Source organism: Aquarana catesbeiana, linkage group LG13 (genome assembly GCF_042186555.1).
Source record: "Aquarana catesbeiana isolate 2022-GZ linkage group LG13, ASM4218655v1, whole genome shotgun sequence".
NCBI lineage: Eukaryota > Metazoa > Chordata > Amphibia > Anura > Ranidae > Aquarana > Aquarana catesbeiana.
Window position 1 is genome coordinate 146,829,819 of NC_133336.1, and position 12,988 is coordinate 146,842,806.

The following is a 12,988-nucleotide window of genomic DNA, read 5'->3' on the forward strand; positions in this document are numbered from 1 at the left end:
CCACTGGAAGGAGGGGGTCGCGATTGCGTTCCTGCACCTATTTTCTGAGAAAAAAAGCCTTGCCTATGCTTATATACCTGCCATTCCTTTAGCAATGCGCCATTTACCTGTATCCGCCATTCCTCATATATTGGGCTTTGAGGGGATATCCATTTCATTGCTATCAATTTACGTGCAATAAATAGCATCCTAATTACCGGGGTATAAAATTATTTCCTACCCCGGCCCTATAACTTTCACACAGACTAAATTATAGCCACTAATTTGGGTTATTTTTACCAAAGATATGTAGCAGTATAAATGTTGGCCCAAATTTATGAAGAAAAATTACTTATTTGCCAAATTTTACAATAGGGAAAAAAAAAAAAAAAAAAGTGTTTTTTTTTTTTTTTCAAAATCTTCGCTTATATTGCAAAAAAAAAGAAAAAAAAAAACCCAGCGGGGTCCAGTCAGTGCACCACCACAGTAAACTATTTGCACTGCTCTTTTAAGTGTTTCACTATAGAAAATTGACTCTAAGGAACAACAGCCCACTGAGGCCAGGGAGAAGGCCATATTAAAATTGATTGTGTATAGTGTAAGCGTATATTGATTGGTTTTCCCAAAAGTTATAGCGTCTACAAAACCGGGAATAGATTTAGGCACTTTTATTTTTTTTTTATTGTTTTTACTGGTAATGGAGGCGATCTGCGATTTTTAGCGGGACTGCGACATTGCGGCGGACAAATCTGACCCCAAGTGACACTTTTTGGGGACCAGTGACTATAAAAATGCACTGATCAATGTATAAATGACACTGACAGAGAAGGGGGTTAACACTAGGGGGTGATCAAGGGGTTAACTGTGTTCCCTGGGTGTGTTCTAACTGTGTGGGGGATGGGCTTACTGGGACAACAGAGATCACTGTTCCAGATTACTAGAAAAAGCTGATCTTAGAGTTGTTCCCTGTCAGAAGGGAGATCCGCCTTGTTTAAATAGGCAGATCCCCGTTCTGCCTCTCTGTATCGCGTGTGACCGGCGGACGTAGAGTACGTAGGTTTGCACAGCCAAGCCGCCTTGCCGCAGTATATCTGCAGAAGGCGGTCAGTAAGTGGTTAAAATGAATCAAAACAAAGAGAAGTGTTTTATTCTACAGGTATTTCTAACATAAGAAGTATACCTAATACTTGTGGGTTGTGCTTATTACGCAGAAAAATGCACAGGATACAAATGCCATTAGTATGTGCAATAATAACCACTAACCACTTTTTATCAACTACTCGCTCTCAGCATTGACAAATTTGACAATAGAGGTAAATATCACACTAATTAAAAATAAAAATAAATCAGTAAGAGTCTAAAATTAACAACCTTACATTGGGATCCTGCCACAATAGTCTTTTTAGTTTGATATTTACTTCTATTGTCTTTGTGAATGCTGAGAGAGAGGAGTTGATAAAAAGTGGTGACTTACAATTCACACACTAATGGCATTATTGTAGGCTGTGCACTTTTTCTTTGAATGTATCTGAGATTCTGAGAATTAGAACTGTTGACATAATAAACTGACAGTAAACTGATTCTTATTGTAGAAATAAGCATTATCCTCAAGTATTGGTTTATTATGCTGTGCCTGTGCAGTGTGCTGTGCTTGGTTGGACTTGTACATGTACATGTACAGCTGTGGTGGCCAAAAGTTTTGAGAATGACACCAATATACATTTTCACAAAGTCTGCTGCTTTAGTGTTTTTAGCTCTTTTTATCAGATGTTACTATGGTATACTGAAGTATAATTACAAGCATTTCAAATGCTTTAATTAAGTTCATGCAAAGATTCAATATTTGCAGTCTTGTGGACCCTTCTTTTTCAAGACCTCTGTAATTCACCCTGGCATGTTGTCATTATCAATCAACTTCTGCACCACATCCTGATTCCTGACTGAGGGCACTGGCAGCCTATTCTTGCATAACCAATACTTGGAGTTTGTCAGAATTTGTGTGTGTGTGTGTGTGTGTGTGTGTGTGTGGTTTGTTCCCTTACCTGCCTCTTGAAAATTAAACACAAGTTCTCAAGTTCTTAAGGTCTGTGGAGTTCCCTGACCATGGACCCAAAATCTCCATGTTTTGTACCCCAAGCCACTTAGTTATCACTTTTGCATTATGGCATTGGTAAGGTGCTCCATCATGCTGGAAAAGGCATTGTTGATCATCAAAATGTTCTTGGATGGTTAGGAGAAGTTGCTCTCAGTGCCAGAGAATTTTTTTTGTACCATTTATTCATGGCTGTGTTCTTAGGCAAAAGTGTGAGTAAGCCCACTTCCTCAGCTGCGAAGCAACCCACCCAAAATAAAGAATGGTCTCAGAATGCTTTACTGTTGGCATAAGCATGACACAGGACTGATAGTGTAATGCTCACCTTTTCTTCTCTGGACAAGGTTTTTTCCGGGTGCCCCAAAAAATCAGAAAGGGGATTCTTTAGAGAAAATGACTTTACTCCAGTCAACGTGACTTGTCAGCAGTCCAATCCCTTCACCTTTTGCAGAATATCAGTCTGTCCCTGATGTTTTTCCTGGAGTGAGATAGTGGCCTGGCCTCTGTGCTAACACCAGGCCAGCCAAGCTGCTGAAATGTTTTGCTGTGTTCTGTTTGAATTTCTTGAACAGCTAAGTTCATGTAAATGATTGTGCAGTGCAGTGATGGCATCATCACGATTACGCAGTATTTATTTTATTTTTACATGACCCCTTTGTCAAAAAAAGAAATATTCTTGACCAAACGGTTTTGCTTAAATAAAGACGTTATATAAAGACTAAATCTGTAGTGCATTTCAAACCTTAATACCTTAAATAATAACCTATTCGATTTTTTACTCCAGCAGTAGTATATGAGTTTCAGAGAAATGCTTAGATAATGCATTACAATTTAACTACACCCATTAGATTTTAGACAACTAAAATGGAGTTTTAGTCAACTAAAATGTACTGGAGATCTACTCGACAAAATACGACTAAAACACTTGCAGAAGACTAAAATGGGACTAAAACTAAAATGCCATCTTAGTCCCAAGACTAAATTGAAATTTTACTCCAAAATAAACACTGATGTATCCTTAACTCCTGTGTAGACTTTCAATTGATTGTGTCTGTATTTAACTATCGCATTTGCTGTTTTTCCTCCGCAATTGTCAAGATATTCGTTAAGGGTGTTTTGTCCCTTGTATGGACATACCTGTTCACCTTCTTTTGCACTTAAAACAATAAAAAAATTGAACAAGAAACTGATTGCTTTACTGGTTACTTCGAGTAAGCAAACAGTTAAATGAAATTAACCTACAGATTGGGTTTACTATTAAGGAATCTAGAATATTTAACCTATGCTCACCTTTGTGGGGCTGATAACCAAGTGGCCGTGCCAAACTTGCCTGGATATCAAACTTTTGTTTTTTATTGGTGCTTGGAGTTGTTGTGGGTTGTGCAGTAAATTTGAAAGGAGTAGTAACTACAAAACACAAAACAATATTATGAATAAGTGTATGTCAGGGGAAAAAACATATGCAGTAAAAGCACATTTTCATATGTATGTTAATCTTTTTAAAGAACCTGCAAGTCCAGAAAAATAGGACTGCGGTCTTACCTGTAAAATCCTTTACTTGGTGTACATTGCAAGGCAGAGGATTGTATTCCGGAATATACACATTATGCTGCCCGTCAGGAGGATTGGACTCTGAAAAATCAAAGCAGTTAGGACAGCCTTGCACAATCCCTCCACTCCCAGTCTTGTAAACAAGCAATAGTAAGGGTGGATATAGGAGACAGAGCGGTGGGACCTGTGTCCTGCAAAGTACTCCAAAAAAATGATTTTACAGGCAAGACAAAAATCCTATTTACCTACATTACAGGACATACAGGATTCAAGACGATACAGATATTTCCAAAGCAATGCAATAAAGGGGTGGGTAACACATCAAACAAAACTTCCACCAATTAAAAGCCAACTATGACTGGAGGACTGGTGGATGAATGAAAAGTTTGCCTCCTCCATTCACAGAGCACTCTTCACTGATAGTAGGGGTTTTGGGGTATAGGTGTATGATATGGTCAAGAGACGGCGTCTTCTGGGCCTATGCAGCGAGAATGTTGAGTTGCAGCAGTTTGGCGTGAAACTGGGCAAAAGGCCAATATGAAGCCCAGGACCATCATGTTGAACTGGAGGGGTTGGTTTGCCCCTGGACTCAAGGCATACAAACACAGACACTTCGGGACTAATTCACTAAGAATAAGGATAAAAAGTAGTCACTCTACATTTAGTTACTCCCAATTAAGCCCTCAACTAGGTGAACATGCGAACGGAAAAGTGAGTAAGTGAGCAATATCAAATTCCAATTTGGCATAGGTGCAGTTCCATAACTGGCAATTGCCAACGAGTTTCCTATATGGAACTGCACTGCAGTATTTAGCTATGATCATGTGTGTACATATATGCCAATAAATCATTCTTATATGGGGTGTGCTCTACCTTGTGTGGCTATCTATTTATATTACAATTATTGTACATAGATTTCTTCTTTTGCTAACAAATGCTGTTCTGAATGATTATTACAGAGTAATGTCTGCTATTCCATGAAGTTTTCAAATTTCTGCTGTGTCTATTCATGAGTCTATAACTTTGCAATTACTTATGATAAAGAATTGATACATATATTGTTTTTTGGGGGACAAATGGGGCTTTCTCGTGACCCTAAAGTCCTCTGAGAAGTTTTTTTTTATTTGCATTTTTTTATTCTTTATTTTATTGAAATTTGTCATACACAAAAAAGTTAAAACATTTTCCCTACTCAATAGGGATATACATTAACAAATTTTATTTCCAAACCTTTATCTACCCTTACCCTCCTCCCCCCCCCCCTCCACCTAGACCCTTTTTTTCCTCTTCTCCAAGCAATCTTAAGCTCACTATATTTCTTTGTTAATTTAAACCAGGGGTCTCAAACTGGCAGCCCTCCAGCTGTTGCGAAACTACAAGTCCCATGAGGCATTGCAAGGCTGACAGTTACAAGCATGACTCCCACAGGCAGAGGCATGATGGGACTTGTAGTTTCACAACAACTGGAGGGCTGCCAGTTCAAGACCCCTGATTTAAACTTTTTCCACTTTTCCCATCTCTTAATGGATCCCTCTCTAGTATCCTCGTGGCTATATCTTAGATGTTCCATGTTATATATTGCTTCTATTTTTTCAAACCACTCCCTAATTTTTGGGTTCTCTGCTTCCTTCCTTATTCCTTATTTTATTTCCTTATATATTAAGCTGTTTGCAGCGTTCATCATATGTACAATCATTGAGTTTCTATATTCTTTTGTCGGAATATCTACCCCATGAAATAGACATGTCCATGGTTCCTCAGGTAATTTCCTTAATATAACTCAGTATTTCCTTCCAGTACATTCTAATTTTGGGGCACCCCCACCATGGGCCATGGTTCCCGATTGTTTACAGCCCCGCCAACACTCTGTTGTTTGTCCTATTTGATATTTCCCTAGTGTTTCTGGGATTCTATACCACCGGGTTATGCATTTATAGTTCATTTCCACCATCCCATTATTTACTGATGATCCATGTACTAGTTTCAGGATATTTCCTACTTCTTGGTTCCTTCCTCGTTTCCCCAATTCCCTCTCCCATTTTTTTTTTTTTATAAATGTCGGAATTTCCAGCTTTTCTACTTCTATCAAGGTTTTATATATCCTAGATATATTCCCACTTGTTTTTTTGATGGTACATAGTCGCTCTATCAATGTAAGTGCTTCTCCTTCTCTTATTGGATGAGGAAGTGCTGCTTAAGTGTTTGCGCTGAAAATACCTCCATTCATTAATCTCCAGCACATCTTTTTTTATTTTTAATTCTTGTAAAGTGCAAATTTTTCCCCCTTGTATCATACCCAGTAGTTGTGCATTTTTTTTTAAATCCAATTCCCCCCTATTGAACTTTTCCCCGGTGCAAATAGATTTTCTTTTAGTGCCATCAATGGTGAATTATATTTCCATTCATTTGTCTTGTGTAGTGCATCCCAAATTTTCAATACTATCCGTGTCAATGTGTGTGTATTTTCTCCCAATGTCCTATAGTGTAGTGGTATCCATATATTCCTCCCTAGTTGTGTATTAGCCATTGTGTGTTCTATATTTACCCACCTTTTCTCATTATTTGATTTAGCCCATTCCACCATGCATGTTAACAGAACCGCCTCATAGTATTTTTGAAAATCAGGTACATTTAATTCCCCTTGGATTTTTACTTTCTTCAGAGTTGCCAGAGAGATTCTAGGTTTCTTATTGTGCCATATTAATTTAGTGATTAAAGTTCTTAATGTTCTAAAATATGCTGGGGGTATATATATGGGGATCATCTGAAACTTGTACATGATCTTCGGAAGTATTATCATCTTTAGGGCGTTAATCCGGCCCATCCATGATAAAGGGGCGTGCTGCTATCCTTTTTATTTCTATTTTTATCTCCTTTAGTAGTGGGATATAGTTTGCTTGATATCTTGGTGTTAAACGGCATCGCCAGAGGAAATATATTTTATTTCCATCCTCCTCCAAGGGAATGGAAACTCTTGTTGAAATCTATTTCTGAGTTTATGATTATTCTTAATGGGGTCTAGGTTTTGTCCCTCCCCCCCCGCTTCTTGACTCGCAAATGGAGTCCCTCTCCATTTCCCTCCTATGAGTCTCCCACCCTTGGGGTGATGCTCCAACCGTGGCGGCCATTTTTCCGCCGCCCCATTTGTATTTTAAACACTTGCTGATCAGCCGCCGTCATTATACGGCAGCAGGTCGGCAGGATCCCGCAAACTGTCGTAGCTGTACGTCGGCTCCTTTAAACGGGATAGCAGGTTTGCGGTAGTGCCAATGCTCGTGACCTGCGGTCGCGATGACCACCGGCCACGCGCAGGCACAAGAGGCAGAAGAGGGACACGTGTGTGTAAACACACAAATCCCTGTTCTGGGAGGAGAGGAGATGCAGATTGTGAGTTCCTAATAGCTAGGAACCATGATCTGTCATCTCCTAAAGTCAGTCCCCTCCCACTACAGTTAGAACACACACTAGGGAACACAGTTAACCCCTTGATTGCCCCCTGGTGTTATCCCCTTCCCTGCCAGTGACATTTATTGTAATCAGTGCATTTTTATAGCACTTATAGCTGTATAATTGTCAATCGACCCAAAAATGTGTCAAAAGTGTCTGATGTGTCTGCCATTATGTTGCAGTCTCGATAAAAATCGCAGATCTACGCCATTACTAGCGAAAAAAAAAATATAACAAAAAAGCCATAAATCTATCCCCTAGTTTGTAGACCCTATAACTTTTGCGCAAACCAATCAATATACGCTTATTGCAATTTTTATTACCAAAAATATGTAGGATTTTTTTTTTAAAAAAGGGGATATTATAGCAAAAAGTACAAAATATTGTGTTTTATTTTCAAAATTATCACTCTTTTTTTGTTTATAGCTCAAAAAATAAAAACGCAGGAGGTGACCAAATACCACCAAAAAAAAGCTCTATTTGTGGGAAAAAAAGGCCGTCAATTTTGTTTGGGTACAGCGTCCCAAGGCCGCACAATTGTCAGTTAAAGTGACGCAGTGCTGTATCGAAAAAAAATAGCCTGGTCATTGGGCAGTCAAATCTTCGGGGCTGAAGTGGTTAAGGGGAAAAAAAAAAAGGAGTAAAAATCTGAAGAAAAATGTATATATTCAAGTTTGATCAGTAATATTTTGAATGTGAGGAAAATTTTATGCTGTTTGTTCTATTTACTGCAACAAAATTAAATTTTTGGTACAAAGCATGTTAAAGTTATTTACAAAAGAATTTTTTTTTTTTTTGCATAAATTTCATTTTTCTCATAATGCAACAGTAATTTATAGTGCTTGCCGACCTAAGATAAAACAGATATACCCTAAACCACGTATTTTTAACAGTAAATCCTTAAATATAAAAATGTATTTATGCGCTTTATAAAAAAATGTTTCTAGCAAATAATTTAAAATAGAAACATTGAACAAAAGATGAAACTGCTAAATAGTGATTATACAGGTTGAAATTAAAGGGTTAAGTAGTAAAAAAAAATAAGAAAAAAGAGCATGTCCTGGTAAATTAGGAGTTAACTCCCTGTGCACACAATAAAAACTTTCCTCTGTCAGCTACAGCTCTCTCACTCACAAATCTCTTTTTACAGGGAACACAGGAGATGAGATAGCTACATTCTTTCCACCTCCAACTCAGTGTCAAAACACATGAAAAATTTAACCCTAGAGATGAGACTTTTTTCAGATGACCAGCAGAAGGACTGAATGATTTTCTGCTTGCACAATGACTGATAAGTATATCTCCTTTTCACATATATGTGGCTATATGTAATGTTGTATAATCTTTTGTCAAAAGGACTACCTATTCATATGGATAATCTACTATATGCTATCCATTACTAATCAATCACACTTATTCATGGTGTGAGGGAGGTTTTCCCAAGTTACAACCATCTTCACTGGGAACATTCTTGCACCTCCTCTGGACCACCATAGATCCTGCCATTATCTACTTGGCCTCTTTTACCGGACATCACAGCCGGAATACCCCACCAATACAGCACAATTGTGGATGCTTAGGGCATTGATCCCTGGATACAGTCACTACTGCACTTGCAGATTGCACTCATGTGATATAGACATATTAGTCCCATCAACTGCCTTTTTGCTTTTTTCCTTCCCACGTTACTGGATCATTAAGGACAGCTGTTTTACTATCTAAAACCCACATATCTCACAAAAGTAAGTACACCCCTCACATTTTTGTAAATGTTTTATTACATCTTTTTATGTCACAACACTGAAGAAATGACAACAAAAGTGAGTACACCCCTAAGTGAAAATGTCCAAATCAGGCCCAAAGTGTCAATATTTTGTGTGGCCACCATTATTTTCCAGCACTGCCTTAACCATCTTGGGCATGGAGTTCACCAGAGCTTCACAGGTTGCCACTGGAGTCACGGACATCACGGTACTGGTGGATGTTAGAGACCTTGCGCTCCTCCACCTTCCGTTTGAGTATGCCCTACAGTGAGTATGCCCTACAGATGTTCAATAGGGTTTAGGTCTGGAGACATGCTTGGCCAGTCCATCAACTTTACCCTCAGCATCTTTAGCAAGGCAGTGGTGGTCTTGAAGGGGTGTTTGGGGTTATGTTGGAATGCTGCCCTGCAGCCCACTCTCCGAAGGGAGGGATCATGCTCTGCTTCAGTATGTCACAGTACATGTTGGCATTCATGGTTCCCTTAATGAACTGTAGCTCCCCAGTACCAGCAACACTCATGCAGCCCCAGACCAGGACACTTCCTCCTTCATGCTTAACTGTAGGCAAGACACACTTGTCTTTGTACTCCTCACCTGGTTGCCGCCACACACACTTGACACCATCTGAACCAAATAAGTTTATCTTGGTCTCATCAGACCACAGGACATGGTTCCAGTAATCCATGTTCTAGTCTGCTTGTCTTCAGCAAACTGTTTGTGGGCTTTCTTGTGCATCATCTTTAGAAGAGGCTTCCTTCTGGGATGACAGTCATGCAGACCAATTTGATGCAGTATGCAGCATATGGTCTGAGTACTATCAGGCTGACCCTCCACCCCTTCAACCTCTGCAGCAATGCTGGCAGCACTCATATGTCTATTTCCCAAAGACAACCTCTGGATATGACACTAAGCACGTGCACTCAACTTCTTTGGTTGACAATGGCGAGGCCTGTTCTGAGTGGAACCTGTCCTGTTAATCCGCTGTATGGTCTTGGCCACAGTGCTGCAGCTCAGTTTCAGAGTCTGGGCAATCTTCTTTATGTAGAGCAACAATTATTTTTTTCAGATCCTCAGAGTTCTTTGCCACGTTGAACTTCCAGTGACCAGTATGAGAAAGTGAGAGTGATACCACCACATTTAACACACCTGCTCCCCATTCACACCTGAGACCTTGTAACACTAACAAGTCATATGACATCGGAAAGGGAAAATGGCTAATTGGGCCCAATTTGGACATTTTCACTTAGGGCTGTACTTTGTGGCCAGCGGTTTAGACATTAATGGCTGTGTGTTGAGTTATTTTAAGGGGACAGCAAATTTACACTGTTTTACAAGCTGTACATAAAGAAAAAATTCAAGAGGTTGCTGCACTTTAAAAATTATTTGTTGCTTTATTTCATCAAATCTTGAAGGAAGATTACAAGGCAAACAAAATCATTCCAAAGTGGTAACAATTGTCAGTTCAGACACGGATTATGTTTCGGGCTAATTTGCTTACGCCCTTCCTAAGATCCGTCAGAACACACGGTGTTCAGAACACAAGATTTGATGAAATAAAGCAACAAAGAATTAAAAAATTCTTGCAGCAACCTCTTAAATTTTTTCTTTATATATGCAAGGTCAGTGGGAAGACCTGTTTGCTAGCACTGAATTAAAAGCTGGGTGCGGTTCTCCTCTAAAGTTCAACACGTATATATCTATATCTAGATATGTCTAGATACATAGATAGATAGAGAGATATATATAATATCTCTCTATATATATATCTATATATATATATATCTATATATATATGTATCTATATCTATATAGATATATATATATATATAGATATATATAGATATAGATATATATATATATATATATATATATATATAGATATATATATATATATATATATATATATATATACACACACACACATACATATATACACAAACAGTTAGGCCCATATATATTTGGACACAGGCACAATTTTAGTTTTATTCAAGGGTTTAGGAATTACAGCTCTTAAGAATAGCACCCCCACTTTTTCAAGGGACCAAAAGTAATTAGACAATTCAATCAAAAGCTGTTTCATGGCCAGGTGTGGACTACTCCTTTGTTATTTTTTTATCAATTAAGCAGGTAAAAGGTCTAGAGTTGATTTTAAGTGTAGTATCTGCATTTGGAATCTATTGCTGTGAACCTACATCATGCATTCAAAGGAGCTGTCCATGCAAGTGAAACAGGCCATTGTAAGGCTTCAAAAATTAAACAAATCCATCAGATAGATAACAGCAACATTAGGAGTGGCCAAATCAACAGTTTGGTACATTCTGAGGAAAGAAGAACGCACTGGTGAGCTCAGCATCATAAAAAGGCCTAGACGTCCACGGAAGACAACAGTGGTGGGTGATCGCAGGACCCTCTCCATGGTAAAGAAAAACCCATTCACAATATCCAGACAAGTAAAGGACACTCTCCAGGAGGTGGGCTTATAATTGCCAAAGTCTACAATCAAGAGAAACTTCACAAGAGCAAATACAGTGTTCACCACAAGGTGCAAACCATTCATAAGCCTGAAGAATAGAAAAGCCAGATTAGACTTTGCAAAAAAACATCTAAAAATAAGCCAGACCAGTTCTGGAAAAGCATTCTTTGGACTGATGAAACTAAAATTAATCTGTACCAGAATGACGGGAAGAAAAGTGTGGAGAAAGCTTGGAACAGCTCATGATCCAAAGCACACAATGTCATCTGTGAAACATGGTGGAGGCAGTGTGATGGCATGGGCATGCATGGCTTCCAGTGGCACTGGGTCATTGGTGTTTATTGATGATTTGGCAGAAAACAGAAACAGCCGGATAAATTCTGCGGTGTTTAGAGATATACTGTAAGTTCAGATTCAGCCAAATGCAGCAAAGTTGATTGGACGGCGCTTCACAGTACAGATGGACAATGATCCAAAACACACCGCTAAAGCAACCCAGGAGCTTTTAAAGGAAAATAAGTGGAATATTCTGTAATGGCTGAGTCAATCACCTGATCTCAACCCAACTGAGCATGCTGAAGGCAAAACTAAAGGCAGAAAGACCCACAAACAAAGAACAACTGAAGGCAGTTGCAGTTAGAGCCTGGAAAAGCATCAGAAAGTAAGAAACCCAGTCTTTGGTAATGTGCATGGGTTCCAGACCTCCAGGTAGTCATTGCCAGTAAAGGATTCTAAACAAAATATTAAAAATTAACATTTCATTTATGATTATATTAATTTCTCCAATTAGATTTGAGCCCCTGAAAATGGGGGGACTGTGTATAAAAATGGTTGCAGTTCCTAAAATTTGTACTTGATATTTATGTTCAACCCCTTGAATTAAAGCTGACAGTCTGCACTTCAAATTCATTTGTATTGTTTTGTTTTAATTTTATTTTGGTGGCACATAGAGCCAAAAATATGAAAATTGTGCCTGTGTCCAAATATATATGGACCTAACTGTATACACACACACAGACACACACATATATATACAAGACATATATGGAGTTACAGTATATGGTTGGATTGGTTTTTAATAGCATATTGTGTGTAGTTTGTCTAGCATGTTATATATTATTTTTTACTTTTGACATTATACTATTTTAATTGATCCAATGAGTTGATATAATTTTCACAGGGATCGTTGAGCTCAATTCAGGTCTTTTATTTCAGTTTTTTCATATAACTTTTTGCCGCGAGATCCCATTTCTATTAGTGTGTCTATTTTTGAATCAAACATTTTGGGTGTTCATTATATGGACGCCTGTCTGGAGGACCCAACTCCCAGGTAGTATGAGAATAGCTACTGTGTTACTTGTTTGTTGTTGTTTTGGCTTAAAATGTTACATTGAATTCTCACTGAGATTGTCTGTCAGTGATTATTCAGTGAGGAAGACTTCTGACTAGCTCCCAGTCATAGGATTTCATGGGCTGTGTGCATTAGCTGAGCAGAAGGCGTTAAGAAAAGATAAGATAGTGCAAGGCATACAAGACACATTTGTAAGGCGCCCAAGGTAGGCAACTGGATAGAGTTCTAATTATCTATGTTCATTCTTTAATCATACTAAACTATTATGCAAGTCTAATCATGCTCAACACGTTGGCCTAGTGGTCTGCACTTACGAACAAAAAGCACTTAGG

At 38.5% G+C, this 12,988-nt stretch overlaps 1 protein-coding gene across 4 annotated transcripts in view; it reads right to left on the bottom strand.

Annotated features, from left to right (window-relative positions):
- Positions 1-12,988, bottom strand: part of NUSAP1 (nucleolar and spindle associated protein 1) — a 609,977-nt gene that overhangs the window by 65,766 nt on the left and 531,223 nt on the right. For 2 of the 4 annotated variants that reach the window (XM_073608869.1, XM_073608868.1), the window contains 2 exons: positions 3,614-3,703; positions 3,362-3,478 (listed from right to left, as the gene is read on the bottom strand). The exons of 1 other annotated variant lie outside the window; for it this stretch is intronic. In XM_073608869.1, the coding sequence (XP_073464970.1) occupies positions 3,362-3,478; positions 3,614-3,703 (207 nt within the window). The remainder of the gene's footprint in view (positions 1-3,361; positions 3,479-3,613; positions 3,704-12,988) is intronic. One more of the 4 variants, XM_073608870.1, reaches the window with a different exon arrangement.